Here is a 16556-nt window from a genome sequence, read left to right as displayed (position 1 = left end):
GGCACCTCTACTATCACTTCGAAATCTAAGAATGCCCACATGATGGAAAGAACGCTGTTCAGGTTCTGCCCTCTGTGCCACGCCAAGTATCACAGAACAAATATACACAAGTTTTGTAAGCTCTGCTTGTCCCCCGACCATCAAGAGGGCATCTGCGCTGTGTGCCTTGTGCTCTGTAATAAGAAGATGCTTCATTCTTGGCAGGCCCAGCGCGCAACTTATGCCTCCATGGTGCACCTTCGGATGAGAAAAATACGCCAGACCTCATTGGAGCAGGAAGATCTCCAGGTTGACATCGAGAAGGTATTCTCACATGAAAGCATGTACTCGACATACGATGCTGAAGCTGATGAGTCTCCACCGGCACAGCGCTGGCAATAAAGGCCGTAGTAAGTATCACAGTCATGCAAACTCCTCAACCTAAGGAGGCACCAGCTTTGCATGCCTATGCCTCATCATTGGCCTCCCGTCCACCACTACTTCATGACCATGCTCCGCACCGAATTTCTGAGCTGGACCGGATACCTGCTAAGGTCCTGTTGGAGCCGAGACAGTCAGTTCTGAAGATTCGGAGCCCAAACAGCCGGAACTGAAACACACAGAGTTGAAATATACTTCTGCACTCTCTGGACGTCGACCCTCCTCAGTGCCATCCAGAGCGCTGTCTGCTGCTGCAACTTCTGTGGCATCTGAGGATCTCGGCCAACCAATCCTCCAGCGGTTTCAAGAACACCTCAACGCCAGGCAAAAACAGATCCACATTCAGCTTGCCACTGGTCGAATCCTGGCCAAGCCTCCACAACATCCTAAATACTCCTTTCCTCAAACAAGAAATTGACTTTTGAGGAAGCCATCAACCCTCCTGAGGACACAATGCATAAGAAGTCTTGGTGCCATGAAAGAGGCACATCTCCACTGCGACACTTGCCCTTGACCCCTTCCTCCCCCCCCCCCACACACACACACGCACACGTCATACAACACTGCCTTGGTAAGAATGCAGGGTTACCTGCGCAGATGGATAGAAATCTCCTCCGATCAGTATGTTCTAGGCATCGTACAGAAAGGTTACTGTTTACAGCTCATGCACGCTCCCCCAAATACTCCACCCTCCAAACAGACTGTCCCAAGAACATTAGCATCTGCTCCAGGAGGAGATGCATGCACTACTCACAAAAGGGGTCTATTCCCTATACTTTTGAATCCCCAAAAAGGACAGTTCCCTCAGACCCATCCTCATCCTCTGGCCCCAAGTGCATTTTGTCGGAGCGCTTTCACATGGTTAAACTGCAGACCTACTCAAACAAGGCAACTTCATGGCTGCCCTCGATGTGAAGGAGACCTGCTTCCACACATCCATCCACCCGGTGCATCAAAGATACCCGCAATTCGAGGTGAGTGGCCAGCATTATAGGTTCAAAGTGCTACCTTTCAGGGTTACCACAGCTCCCAGGGTGCTTACCAAGTGCCTATCTGTGGTAGCTGCTCATCTCAGACAGAGTGGCATTCATGTACTCCCCTACCTCGACTACTGGCTGATCAAGAGTGCCACACAGCTTGGGTTGCTGGACGGGGCGCCATCGACATGGAGGCATCTAGTGGGCATACTGCTTCTTCTGGCAAAGAGAAGTGTGGCGATGTGCTGGGGGCGGGGCAGGGCGCCGCGTAGAGCTGACTGGCTGCGTGATGCTGCGTTTTGTCAGGAACAGTTTTCAATCTTCTGGGAGCTTGCCCCTGCAAACTCTCGTCCTGGGGATATCTGGGTGCCCTTCTGCGCTTTGATGGACTCTCAGGGCTGAATGTGGCACGATGATGCTTCCTAGGTCACGCTGCATTCTGACACAGCTTGATTTGGTTGGGATATACTGTGCGCCATGTGTGATATGTCTGATAGTGATCCCTGCTGTTTGTGCTTGCTCTGCCGCCCTTACCTTGTTGATTGGGTTGAGTTCGATGTGTTTCTGCCCTTGTGACTGTTTGTGGATTACACTTGTGAAGTGCGCCTCTTGTGGCTGTGTTTCTGAACGACTGGGGGGGGCTGTTGGTCTCTGCTAAGCTGGCTATGTTGAGATTTTTGACCATTGTATTTTGCCTCTGGTGGTCCTTTGCGAGATTTATGTGCACCACTGTATCCTCTTTACTTGATGTACAGTCTATAGGGCGGTTGTTTGTGTTGTTTTGTAAAATTGCATAAATAAAGAAATACAAAATAAAAAAGTGCCACACAGCATCAATGCCTGGTGCACACACAGGCCACCATACAACTCCTTCACAGTCTGGGCTTCACCAGTGTGACCAAATCTCACCTGCATTCCCACCAAGTGCAACTCTTCCTTGGAGCCGTTCTCGACTCCTGTTTAGGGAAAGCTTACCCCAGCCCTACAAGGGTGCAAGCATTGCAACGTTGCTGCTCTTTTTCAGCCAGATCATAAGATAATAGTTGGAGCAGTAGTATGCCTACTAGGCATGATGGCATTCCACTTTGTCATAGTTCCTCACGCCCAGTTGTACATTCATCTGTTACAACAGTGCCTAGTGGCTCTATGGTCTCAGGTGGAGAGTCATTAGGTGGATCTAGTGTTGAATTGGGGCTGTACTCATCAGTCTCTGCAGTGGTGGAATGCAAACAATCTGTTGCAGGGCATCTCTTTCCCTACCCAGTTCTGCAAAAGACCATCACCACAGATTACTCACTCACTGCCTGGGAGGGGGGAGTGGGGTCACCAGTAGGACCGCACTGTACAAGGTGTATGGACTCTTGCGTAATGAGTTACACATCGGTCTCCTAGAACTATTGGCTATCTAACTGGAATGGTTGGTCTGCTCTGGGCAGACAATATGGCTGCCCTGTTTTCCTTCCAAAACAGGGGGGAACACATTCCGATCAGTTGTCCAATTTAGCTCAGGGCATTTGGTGTTGGGTGATACATCACAAGGTGCATCTGTTGATTTATTACATTCCTGAGATGGACAACAACTTAGCATACCTGCACAGTAGGCTGCATCAATAAGTTCTAGTGTTGCTATTACAACCCCAAGAACTCCCCTACTTCTGTTGCTTGAGGTTCCCATATATAGACCTGTTAACCACCATCAAAAATGCCAAATGCTCCAGCTTCACCTCCAGACTCCCACAGTCCATGGACAATGCACTATGGATTAATTGTTCAAGGATATTTGCTTATGCTTTTCTCTCCCTCTCCTCCCATTTGTGGTTCAGACGTTGAGACCGACATCCCTCACTATCATCGTATTAGCTCCAACCTAGGCATGCCAGCCCGAGTTCACCACTCTGCTCTAACTCTCACTAGTCCGTCATGAGAAGCTCTCCAACCGACCGGACCTTCTTTCTCAAAATCCAGGCACTCTCAGACATCTCAACCCACAATATATCAACCTTGCCATTTGGCTCCTGAAGATTTAGAATTCAGTTACCGTAATCTCCCTGCAGAGTGTATGACCATATACTCTAAAAGAAGCATGCCAGCCCACAACTAGGGCCTGCTATGCTGCTAGGTGGAAAAGGTCTGTTCATTACTGTCTCTTTAACCACATTGACCCTCTCACAGTCTCTCCAAACTATCTAAAACCTTCCAGTGCACTACATCACATTCTTCTCTGTTTCTCCCATATAACAGGATATTATTGTGGAAAAACATAATCTGCTTTACCCCTTCTAAACCTCTCTTGTCCCTTTGGAAGCAAGCCGAAGCCAGGCCAAAAGGTACCCTCCTGAACCAGAATACTCCCAAATGGGTTGTGAAAGAGGATAAATGCATTGACTCCTCATATAAAACCATTTGACGATATAGCAAGGATAAGTCCATTACATTCAGTCCACGACTTCAGGGAGAAACTCAGATTGATTATACATCTTGTCTCACTACCTAGGCTTATTCCTCAGGCCTACATATCCCCCCTTTCCTGTGGGTCCGATGTCTCCCCCTGTTCTCACATTCATCCCCATGATTAGAGCACTAATACCACACCACCCTGGTCACTTTCCTCTGCTCTTCTTTTTCTTGATTACCCCAGCAGGTGGTCTAGTTTAACTGTTTTCTCTTTCTCTTAGTGTTGAACTGTTTTGATTTTTATTGTTGTTTTTCTGGCACTAGTGGATAAACTCCGTATACCGATCCACCTCTGTGTGGTTATGGCCTTCGAGTCCTCACTGCTTGACCAGAGTCCCTATTGACTGGACCCTGACCAGCTGCTTCTTGAACCTGTAATACAGCGGGTACTGTTTGACTTATGCAGTATTGGACGGGAAAATAAACTGCTATGTTTATATTGGACATTATTATTCTATATACACGGAAAATAACTAAAGCATTTTTTTTTTAAAGTCCATTACATTGAGCAATTGTGCCTCCCTGTAAAATACCATGGCCTTGGAGAGGTTGGGCAATGGTTCTATATCAATCCATATATTTATGTAGAGGTTTCAAATGTTCACCCACATCCTTAAATCATTGCCTCTCACTTTGGCCATCAAGACCACTGACACTAGCCTCTGACACTAAGTTTTAGCGTTTACAGTTTTTTTTTCCAGCTGTTGAAGTATAAGTTGAAGTTTGTTTTTGTCTTGTACGCACCTGGGTTGGCCCTTTCTTACGTACGATCCAGTGCTCAAAACTTTTTCAAAATCTTAGTGCATCCTCAAAAAGCTGGGAAACGTATAGAGCAAATTTCTATCCCTTTGCATATGCTACCCTACCTTTCATATGTTGCCTGCCCAATACATTTGGCACCTTTTTGCCATGTTAATCAGGTCCACAGTGGCCATACGTTTCAATTTCATTTTCTTACATTCTCCCAGATTAATGTCTGGATTCTCCAGAATTGTGCTGTCACTACCAGACATCCTCCCCTAATCCACATCACTAATCAAGGTGTAGGGTGAACCCAAATCAGTAAGCACCACCTCACTTACCATGCACCATTTCACACCGACCATCTTCTCTTCCTCATCCTTTTCACTTACTTACAGGGCTTTATTTTTCAGACCAAAGTTCAATGTCTTCAACCTGGAGATTTTTCCCCCCTTTGTCACTCCAGCATAATTCACTTGATTGTCATGCCTTCAACATTAAGCTTTTCTTTCAAAACTAGGTACACTATTCAATGAGTGACTCATATTGCCACAATAGAATATATGAACTTAGGGCCATATGTATGAACACATTTTCCCATAAGACACAGAATGGGTAAAACCCTTTGATACATCTGACCCATAGACTGTTGCTTCTTCTCTTTAGTTTGGGTACTTAATTCTCTTGTCCATAGCCTCCATGCCCCTCCTAGTTACCTTTTTTTTACATTTTTACTTTATTAGCAGTCCAATCAGCATAGTTACCTATTTTCTTTTTCCCACCCTAAAGTGTGTTAAATCTGTTCTTCTATGGCCACTGCCTCCTTGAGGATGGGATTTTTTTGGCCAATAGTTTTGGGTTCTTTTCTGAGATGGTGCATGCTCCAACCAGAATGCTTCCACATTGGAAAGATCTTTTGTTACCTATAAACCCTAAAAAGGGCTTTGGTCACTCATTACTTATCCATTGGTGGGCTTCATTGTCACTCTTATTTTCTTGCTTTTCATTTGTGAGTGCATGTCAGATGTATGTTAGGTTCTGTATGTTTGTTTCTTCCCTTAAGTATGGGCCAAGCACTAATTGATTTCATGATGAGTGTTCGCATGTGCTCCTTCAATTCTGATTGTGGTTCTTTTTTGTTGGCCAGACAGCATGGTTAATTGTGTTCTGCTTGCCGACAACTTTATTACTGACTGATGAGATCTTTGTAGTGTCACACTTATCTCCTGGTACCTCTACCCAACGCCAAACCTTAAAATCACTTACCTCCCTCTGTATCTACCTAACCGACAAACCTTAAAATAACCCTTACCGCCTCATACCTCTACCCACCCCAGAACCATAAAATTACTCCTACCTGTCTTTACCTCTACCCATCCCTAAACCTAAAATCACCTTATCTCCCTTTACCTCTACCCACATAAAATCCCTTTAAAAAAAATATATATATATGTTATTTACGGAATTTAGGAAAAAAACACTTACCTATGTGCATGGTAAAAGTACAAATACTTGGGGAGCGGAGCTTGCCGAGCTGCAAGATGGCCGCGTTGTAAGAGCGCTCCGTCAGCCACCTAACAATCTGTTCATTATTCGTCATAACGAGTGAATTAGAACACTAGCTTGGGTGCGGCATTTGTTTTTAATGGTGTTCCGACACTGGGAACTTTGAATTTTGATGCAGAGATAGCAGCGCCTGTGCGGATCGGCACTGTGGCCAAGACGGCACTAAGGCCGACATGCTTGGGCGGCCCCTGCGGGCGGATTGAAGCGAGGAGGTGCCCGATTGAGACATGACGCTGCAGAGGCTGACGGCAGAGGTTGGATCGCCCGCATCCGTGCGGGCTGGCGCTGTGACCCTGACAGATTTGGAGCTGGTGTGTTTAGGGGCGGGCTGAGGCGCCGGAGCATTTGGCCGGGGCCTGGAGCGTGACGAAGGTCGGCGGTGGAGGACGGAGTGGGCGCTGGATGGGGCTGGGTGCAGTGCTGCGGAGACCCCAGCGTATTGAGGTGACGGACTTGGGGCGCGACGCGTGCAGACCGTGCTGCTGACATTTGCGAAGGGCCTGAGGCACAGGTGGAGTGCATTGTGATCGCTCGCCCTGGGAAGCACTGGAACTGTTCTGCACCTTCAGGGATCCAGCCCTTGGCCCTGGTTCCCTTAGATCCTAATTGATTTTTGCCCACTGACAATAACTGCCCTCGGGTAAGACACTGAGGGGGTTATTCTAACTTTGGAGGAGTGTTAATCCGTCCCAAAAGTGACGATAAAGTGACGGATATACCACCAGCCGTATTACGAGTTCCATAGGATATAATGGACTCGTAATACGGCTGGTGGTAAATCCGTCACTTTTCCGTCACTTTTGGGACGGATTAACACCTCCTCCAAAGTTAGAATAACCCCCTGAGTGTCCTGCAGCTTACATGGTGTGAATATTGTGCGTGCCCCGCAGTGGGTGGTGAGGTGATATATCTGGCTGGACGGGGTCTATGGTGGAGGGAACAGTGCGACTAGTGGGTGGTGGACTAGTGGACAGGGGCTTGGTTGGTTCCCATGCCCTAAACATGTGACAACGTGGCGGTGCAGGGTCGCCACATGGTGTGATCCGCCCCCCAACGATCCACACTATGGGTAAATCGGATAAAACCCAGACCAAACTGCAATTTGACCGGCGTAAAGCAGGTGGTCCTTCTGGTGAGGATGCAGGACCTTGCCAGGCAGGAGGACCAAGCATGCCGGTGGGCGAGGAGCAGGACCTACGGCAGATTCTGGTGGCAATGCAGCATAGTCTTACCCAAATCGACGGGAAGATCGATTCCCTCTCCTACCGCATAGACAGAATGTCCGAGTGTTTGGACAAACAGGCAGAGTGGCTGGATCAGGCAGAAAGGCGGATATCAGGACATAGAGGATGGCCAAACTGAATTGAACACTGGACATACTAGACTGAGCAAAAGTATGTGCTCCTTACAGGCCAAAGTGGACGACTTGGAAGCTCGTTCGAGGAGGAATAATCTACATATAGTTGGTATTGCTGAGTCCACTGTAATCGACAACATGGAAAGCTTCCTTGAACGCCTGCTCATTCAGCTGCTGGGGCGCACCACTTTTTCTGACTTACTGGTAGTGGAAAGGGCCCACTGCTCTTTGGCGACTCGCTCGCCTCCGGGTGCCCTCCACGTCCCATAATAGTGAGATTACTGAACTACAGGGACCGAGATGTGGCTCTGCGCCGAGCCAGAGAATTGAAAACCTTACAATACGAAGGTATGACTGTCTCACTATACCTGGATTTCACATTATCAGTACAAGAGGCAAGGTGGCAGTTTATTGCTGGGAAGAAGCTTCTTAGAGACTTGCAACTGGAATATCGCATGCTGTACCCAGCCAAGTTGCGAGTGAAGGTGGATGGGAAGCCGTTGTTCTTCTCGGACCACAAAATGCTTGCTTTATTTATCAAACATAAGAGGGTGAGGAATGTGGACTGTAGCAGAGACGACATGGACTCCCGGGCAGCCGAGGACCGACCTGTCCACCACTTAAACATATCCGCATTGAAAGGATCAATGAAACTGCTATGTGATGTACATTGTTGGTGCGGTTCGGGCCCTAGGTGGTCCTTGGGGGGGGGGGGGGGGATAGTGGTGTGACTCAACAGTTCTAAACGATGTTGGACGGTTGGTGTGGTTCAAGTTTGACGATAAGGGTGGGGCCTCGGTCTTACCTTATGGTTTTCTTCTCTTTCGACAATGACCTAATCTAATACTTGCTCGTTTGTGAGTTATAACTATTGGTGGCTGACGTATAGGTGTGTATGCAGCGGTTAGGTAACATCCACCTAAGCTTGTACCACACTTATAGATGGGGCTACTTTTTGGTGGGGAAGGGGGGTTGTATTGTGTCAATGTCAGCTAGGCGAGTTGGGGTATTGCCTGCTGTGGGAGGGGGGCGGGTGTTGAGGGGTATTCTTAACTTTCACTGCAGACATAGTAATATTGGTATCCTATCAACCGAGTGCAGACATGTAAGTGTGACGAGACTGGCAAGTCATAGTGATTACTACACAGACAATGTCACATGATACTTGGGGCTCTGATCATGCCGGGACCCCGGGCAGGCTCAAACTGATCACGTGGAATGTCAGAGGTCTAAATGATGCTCAAAAGGTCTGCAAGATAGTAGCCTACTTACACAGACACAAAGTGGACCTTGCTATATTACAGGGGACACATTTAGCACCGGATAGCCCGATGCTCAGTACCAGACGCTTACAGGGACAATTTGTGGCGGCAGGGTTCACTACTCATGCACGCAGTGTAATGATCTGGGCCTCACGGCCCTCAGGGTCGACCTCAGGAAGGTTGTGGCAGACCCGGGAGGGAGATACGTAGTTGCTGTGAGGGGAGTGTCGCACCCTTTCTACTAGTGAGTATCTGTGGCCCAAACTTTGACAATCCTCACTTCTACTACGACTTGGTCGCTAAGGCGGATTCATGGGATGGGTTGCCGCTGGTCTGGGGAGGCGATTTCAATTGTACGTTGGACCCTGCGCTTGACCGATCGGGGGGAGGGGACAGCAGGCTGGCTGCTGCCGCTAGAGAATTGAAGAAGGTGGCTTCTGCTTTGGGTCTAGTAGATGTGTGGCGCGATAGACATTCTGGCAGAGGAGGTTATACACACTACTCGGCTGCGCACAATCTACATACACAAATTGATTTATGGTTTGTCGCTAAGAGCCTCCTGGGAGGTGAACACCCGGGGGACCTGTGGCTGAGGACGTACTCTGATCACTCCCCAGTCCTGCTAAGTGTAGTTGTGGGTGTGCGGGCGCCCCTCCTTTCTCATGTCTCATGGCGCTTCCCTCCATATTCGTTGCTGGATCCCGTCTTTTGTAAGGAGGTAGCCAAGGCAATTGTAGACTTTTTCTAACTTAATAAGGGCTCGGTGGCCAGCGTAGGCACGGTATGGGAAACATTTAAAGAGTACATAAGAGTGGTCATAATTTCAAATCATGCTGGGGTCTTACGATAGATTAGGGGGCGCCTGAGTGCATTAGAGCGAGAGTTGGCACAGTTGGAGCGAGAACAAGAGCTCAAAGCTGATGACCTGACCCTAGGCAGCATACGAGCTAAGTTGACTGAATTTCAAGACACTGCGGGGGCTGAGGTGAACCTGCTGAGGTGAACATGGGGAAATATGCTACGGCTCGGGTGTATGTGGAAGGGGAGAGGCCGGGATCAACCTTGGCGAAAGTGATTCGTCCAAATAGAGATAATAATCTGATTACAGCAATACAGGCAGAGGATGGTAGTGAAATCCGGGAACCAGAATTGATACCCAAAAGATTTTGTGAGTATTATCAGTCACTTAACGCCACTAAGATTGCTCAGGACCCAGAGCGGCTACTAGACTACTTAACGCACATTGAGATGCCGAGATTAGCAGAAGCAGACAAAGAGTCTGTTAGCGCACCTCTGACGCTAGAAGAAATTAATAAAGCAATAGGGGCTATGGCAGAGGGGAAAGCTCTGGGCCCGGATGGACTCACAGTATAGTTTTATAAAGCCTATAAACACTTAATATTCCCTCATTTAAAAGAGGTTTTTGAGGAAATGGGGGAGAATGGCATTATGCCCCCCTCTATGCGTGAGGCAGTGCTAATCGCGCTGCATATGCCGGTCACGCTCAGGACACAATGCTCATTTTATCGTCCGCTGTCTTTATTAAATGTAGATGTTAAAATATATGCAAAGATATTGGCGGATCAACTGCCCACATTGCTGACAAAAATGGTGCGGCTGGAGCAATCGGGGTTCGTGCCAGGTCGCAACCTTACAACAAACCTCCGAACACTGTTCGGTACCATACAAAATATAAACCCGGAATTGAGGGCCGTTGTGTTTTTTTTTTTTTTAGACGCAGAAAAGATGTTTGACTCGGTGGAATGGTGTTTTATGCAAGCAGTCCTTCGACGATTTGGAGTAGGAGATATATTTATGCATTTGATGTCTACTTTATATAGAGACCCGTCAGCCAGAGTGAGAATGAACGGGACGGTCATGTCTGCGTTCCCTATTGCCAGAGGCACTAGACAAGGATGTCCACTGTCCCCCCCCCCCCCCCCCTTGTGCGATGCGAGAAAACAAATAGTCATCGGGGTCTAAGCTTTTCCGACTGCCCCCTTTTGGTCTCTACCTATGCAGATGATACGTTACTGGCTATTAAAAACCCACAACGTAATGTTGCTCCAATTCTGCGTGAGATAGTGCGGTATGGTACCTATTCCAGTCTTAGAATAAACTGGAGCAAATCCATTATGTTCACCCCTATGCCGGTGACATCGTGAGTATAAGTGGGTTTCCCGCTCCTCTGGGAGGCAGGCTCGGTTATATATCTGGGCACTAAGGTCCATACAGACCCGTAATTGGTACTGTCAGCTAACTACATGTCTGCCATAGAGACCCTCGCCAGTGATATCGAGAGGTGGATTAGACTTCCGCTCTCGTTGATGAGCCGCGTGGCGCTTATTAAGATGGTGGTACTCCCTCGATTTTTGTTCTTATTTCAAAACATCCCTATGCCCCCTCCTGCCACACCACACCACCACTATTTATTTAGGTCTCCCTTGAGACCACGCACTCACTGTTACCCGAGACACATTTTATTTACTTACAGAGTGGCTTAGAGCTCGCCCATTGCTTACCCTTGGTTGGCTTCACTGACACACTCGTTGCCTACTTCTCTTTGGTCACCGAGAGCCGGCTTCACTTGCTCTGCATTTGTTTGTCCCCATCCGGGTTCAGGGCGTGACTGGTACATGATACTATAATGATTTTTATTCCATCAGTGTTTAAGACGAGCTTGTTCGAAATTCACCTTCAATGGCCTTGCTGAGTTTCCCATAAATCCCAAGCAAGAGGCATCTCATAAGGTTGAACAGATTTCTTTGAGACAGGATGGATGGTCTTTTCAGCTGTGGTGTCTTTGGAGCAACACAAAAGAGTCTATGACCTACTTGTGAGTGGCAGGAAACACGTTCTGAGAGAGGTGCATCTCTCTGTGTCCAATAATACTCCTTGCTGCCAGAGCAGCACCTTAGCATTAATAATATTTGATGCTTATTGTGTAACTCCTGTATTTTGAAATCTGTTGTCTGGATGAAAATACTAAGGAGATGCCTAGGTGTGTGGTTACAGTGGAGGTTCTTTTGTATGAAATTTAAATAATGTTTATTTGATGCCATTACTAGATTAATTAAATAGGTCTCCCCGAAAACAATGGAAGATCAACATGAGCAGTGACTCCTTTTGGTAAGAGATGTAATTAAGTCAAAAAGCAAATCAAAAATAGAATTGAACATTGTTGGAATTGGAGGATGACAGCCTAAATTGAAAATCTGTGTTTCATTACTTTAAAAAAAGCTGTATAAAAAGATTGTTTTAACCCACTTTAAAACTATTGCTGTTTGGTGCAGTGATACACATACACACATCCCCCCACTCACACACACATTATATTTACATAATGTGTTTTTCTCTTGCAGGGCTCACCAACAAATGTGCCAAGCACCGCTTTGCAGGATGAGGAATGCTTTGCTCACCTGTTGCGATTCTATGACGGCATCTGCAAGTGGGAGGAGGGCAGCCCAACACCTGTCTTGCATGTTGGATGGGCAACCTTTCTGGTCCAGTCACTGGGCAGGTTCGATGGACAGGTGAGTCTCTGAGTTGATGGTGCAACGTGAAGATGTGGTTTACATTGTTGCTACAGGAAGAGGAGTTGGAGCAAAAGCAGCAGCAAAATTTGTGGGACACATTATTTTTGGGAAAAGGTGTGAATGGTGTATGTTCAGCATCTTAAGTGGATGCTAATTGTGGGTTTGGGAATCTTTTGTCAGGATATGTAGTAGAGAAGTAGTTTACTTTATCGTGCCTAATGAGTGTTCCTCTCTCTCCAGGTTCGTCAGAAAGTTCGGATTGTAAGCAAGGAACCCGAAGTTAATGAAGATGATGATCAATCTAGTGAAGATATGCGTGAAGGCCGTCGGCGGGGTCCGCGCCGTGAATCCAAGCAGGAGGAACCACCCTTGCCTAAGAAAGCTGCCAGTGAGAAAGCTGTTGACCGGCGGCGCTCAAGCCAGAAGGCAGTTGTGGAGCAACCAGTAGAGGAGGAGGAGGAGGGAGGAGTTCAGCAAAAAGAAGAGGGGCCTCCCGCAGCTCCAGCCGTGTTGCCTGCCCCACCTGATGGGCCAGTAGTAGTCTTCCAGAGTGAGAAAATGAAAGGTATGAAGGAGCTGTTGGTAGCGGCCAAGGTGAACTCTAGTGCCATAAAACTACAGCTAACAGCCCAGTCCCAAGTACAGCTGAAGAAACAGAAGGTGTCCACATCCAGAGACTATACTCTTTCTTTCATGAAGAGGCAGCGGAAACTGATGTGACCACTTAGGAGAGGGGCTATATGGGTTTTGAACTCCCTTCAAAGAAACTACATAGTCTTCCTAGGAATGCTTCCAAATCCTAGAACTGCACCTTCCTCCTTGAAGACTGCTGGTTTGAGCCTTGGAGGATTTGATGAAGTAGTGGGATCTTGAAAGAGAATAGTTTTCCTTATCCCAGCCTCTTATGTAAAATCCAATGATCAACCTACTTCTCCAAACGCAAGCATCCGTTTCCTATTGGCAATATGGAATCAAATGTGTTTCCAATCAGGTCAAGTCTGGAAAAAAGCCTCTGAGTTCAACATGTTGGCCAAAACATATTGGTTTGCTAAAAATGTCACCCAAGTGAAGAGGCTATGGCATCATTTGAGGTGCAAAGAATGGGAGCTTTTAGACATATGCATTTAAACTTTACAAATACCTTCAGCAGCACCGCTATGCTCCTTCTCCAGAGGCTGCACCTTACTCTTCTGGAAGAGGGGTCGCATAGAAGATGCTTCTGTGGCTTGAATCTTCCTGGTTTGTGTTATGTGCCTTCTGCAGAACAAAAATTCAGCATCTTGCAAATACATTATTTACTTCATTCAAGTAATGGCAGCGGAATAAAATCGCATTAGCCTTAGTAAAGCAGGTAAAATGAGCTCTAGGCAACTGCGTGGCCTAAATTTTTATCGAATTGTTGACCAGGTACATGGCCACTTTTTTTGGAAGCTTTTTGCGTACCCAATTTAACTGATATGTGAAGACATTATATGAATATTTAGTGGATCGGAAGATGAAAGGGTGAAAAATTAACTTGTTTTTATCCTTTTGCATCTCATATCACCTGTGAAGAGAACTTCAAAGCTGAGTCATTACTTCCTTTTTCAAAGATTAAGCAGGGTTATTTGTTTGTCCACAGTCACCTTCTGTCCTTTCAGGCAGCTGGTTTATTTTCATCAGCTTATTGTTTTGTTCAAAATGACCAGTTACCCACAGTCACTGCCTGTCTTGTATGCCTTATCTAGTTTATTATACTAGCCCAGATCTACCTAGATTGGAGACCTGTTGGCCACAGTCAATGAAGGACCTGTAAGATGGTGCTGATTTGTCTTGAGCAGTTATTACATGTGTGGTTAAGGTCTGCAGACACCGCCATTGGTGTAGGATGTGGCTTGTATATCTCTAGCAGTTATTAATGTAAATGGCAAAACATCTTGTCTAGAGTCAGTCGCAATCTGTTCTGGTGCCCCACAACCGAAAGTGGTGAATGGTGGCATTCTTTTAAGATGTAGAGTGGGTGGGGGGACCAGTGCTTCCATGGAATAATAACTGTTTGGTTAAGTTAACAGAAAGCCACAAGAAGCAGCCTACACAACTGGTATCAGTGCCTTAGTGTAATCCTACATTTCAGGGTTGGGATGGAGATGACTATCAACTGCAGCAGCCGCCTATTCTCATTTACCTGCGCTATGTTGGTCTTGCATGGTTGTAGGGTTTTCTGCCTGATGGCTATGTTAACCATCTCCTATTTCTGATGTTGAGTAGCAAAAATAAGACCCATTCCACTACCTAGTGGAGAAAGTTGTACGCACTGGAGAATGAAACAGCAAAAGGAGACTAATTTGAGTCGACACGGTTAGAGCGAGCATTTGTTGACCAGTTATGATAACTCCCAAATGTGCAGCTTAGTAATCAAGACATGGAGGGAGAGTGATAGATACCTTGAGGTGTGTCTAGTGGTAGATATAGGCCATAACTTAACGCCTTAAGCATGGTAAGGCATAATTTCATTAAACTTCACTAACCAGACCAGAGAATTTCCACCTTCGACCCAACTGGGTCCACTAACTTTGCCCGATTTCCCCCTCCCCCACCCATGTCCTCTAAACCATTCTCTGTGCACAGTCACCTGAGTCCTTAATGGTGTAGCACGGTTTACTTTCTCTCCAATTTTCCCCCTTTGTTTTTAATAATTACATATCTTTTGTAGCAGGCTATTTTAATTGTGTGTGTTTGTTTCTTGCTATCCCAAGTGGGAATTGTTGAAATTCCAACAACTTTTAGTTTGAAGGGCTCTTGGGTACTTCTGCACTTCAGCCGAACCTTTCCTTGTACAGTATCAGATTGTGCTTGTGCTAGCCAATTCTGGAGAGGTATGTATGTTTTTTCCCCTGTGTTAATTCCCTTCTGAAATCTAAAGAGTTACCTATCCCTCTCACCCTTTTTATGTAGTCTCGACATAATTAAATGTTTTACACCTTCATATGTGTGGTCTCTGGACTTTAAATAACGTAGAATTTGGGTCACCTTTTCCTCTGTAGACTCTCTCCATTGTTTCCTTATTTTAATGAGTTGTGCTCTCAAAAAATGGCCAATCAATCAAAAAATTTGTATAGCGCGCTACTCCCCCGGAGGGTCTCAAGGCGCTGGGAGGGAGGGGGGACCGCTACTGCTCAAACAGCCAGGTCTTGAGTTGCTTCCTGAAGGAGAGGTGGTCCTCTCAGTAGCCCACCTGATGCCCCTCCAAAACTTTTACAGCAAAAACATATCTGGTTTTTCCCCCAGCGAACCCTTCAATCTAAGTCTTCACAAAAGGACTCTCCCATAACCTCGCATGGCATTTTGGTGCTGTTTGGACACAGAGAGGCGAGGGCCCGAGAGTTTCTATGTAAGAATTTACAACACTGGGGTTGTACATGTTCTACACTTTTATTTGAAAGATTCATGACTATCAAAATTACTGTTAAAAGCTCAATTTCTTTCTTCGGATCATTGTCTTGTGATACATTCATAGCTGAAAAAAACGTTTAAACGTGACTGTGGTTTTTTTTTCAGCACAGGAAACACCTGTCACTTTGACCATAACTGCCCTTTTTTTTTCTTTCCGCCTCCTACTGCTCCCATTGTTAAAATTGCAGTCATGCTCCGGATGCAGGGAAATTGTGGTTGACTCTTTTAACCCGACTTACTTACACTGGCAGAGTATAATTGCATTTGCACTTGCTTCACTGATATGAGGCGAGAACGTTGAAGAGGAGCGGCCTAGGAACCTTTCACCAGTGAACTGTGAATATTCGGTTTGGTTGCAGCTACACAAAATGAAAAAAAAACTATTTTTACATGTAGATGTACAATTTGTTTTACCAATCCTAAATAAAAGTTTTAATGTAAATTGTTCTTTCACTTTCGTTCTATTTTGTCTTGCCAAACTGAAGCATATACGGAGGCTGAACTTCACCTCAGATGTAGCCTCTTTTAGTTGGTCATTCCAGAGACCTTTTAGCCAAGCACTAACGTAGGCTTTAGTGCTGAAACAAACTTTCTCTGCACAAAAGGTACTCCTACGTGAAGCTATCAGCTGTATAAAAACAACCTATGACTGAAATTCAGTAAATAAGTGACCCTACGCTTAGACTAACAGCCTTGTCTCGTTGTCCCATTCTGGGAGATTCCGGGTGACACAGAGGATGGGAAGAAACTTGTTGTGAATAGAAGAGGAAATAACCGCTCCTGTGTGTCTACCTCTCAGTATGAGGATCTG

General features: G+C 46.3%; 1 protein-coding gene across 2 annotated transcripts in view; it reads left to right on the top strand.

The window, feature by feature from the left end:
- The window catches only part of MEN1 (menin 1), a 215727-nt gene extending 199535 nt beyond the window's left edge, over positions 1–16192 (top strand). For both annotated transcript variants that reach the window (XM_069208013.1, XM_069208014.1), the window contains exons 10-11: positions 12140–12310; positions 12554–16192. In XM_069208013.1, coding sequence (XP_069064114.1) covers positions 12140–12310; positions 12554–13033 — 651 coding nt within the window. In that variant the 3' untranslated portion in view covers positions 13034–16192. The remainder of the gene's footprint in view (positions 1–12139; positions 12311–12553) is intronic.
- Positions 16193–16556: the final 364 nt, after the last annotated feature.

The sequence above is a fragment of the Pleurodeles waltl genome, chromosome 9 (assembly GCF_031143425.1).
Source record: "Pleurodeles waltl isolate 20211129_DDA chromosome 9, aPleWal1.hap1.20221129, whole genome shotgun sequence".
In the NCBI taxonomy this organism is placed as follows: Eukaryota; Metazoa; Chordata; class Amphibia; order Caudata; family Salamandridae; genus Pleurodeles; species Pleurodeles waltl.
Note: the sequence above shows the minus strand (reverse complement) of the source record. Positions and strands in the feature narration are given on the sequence as shown.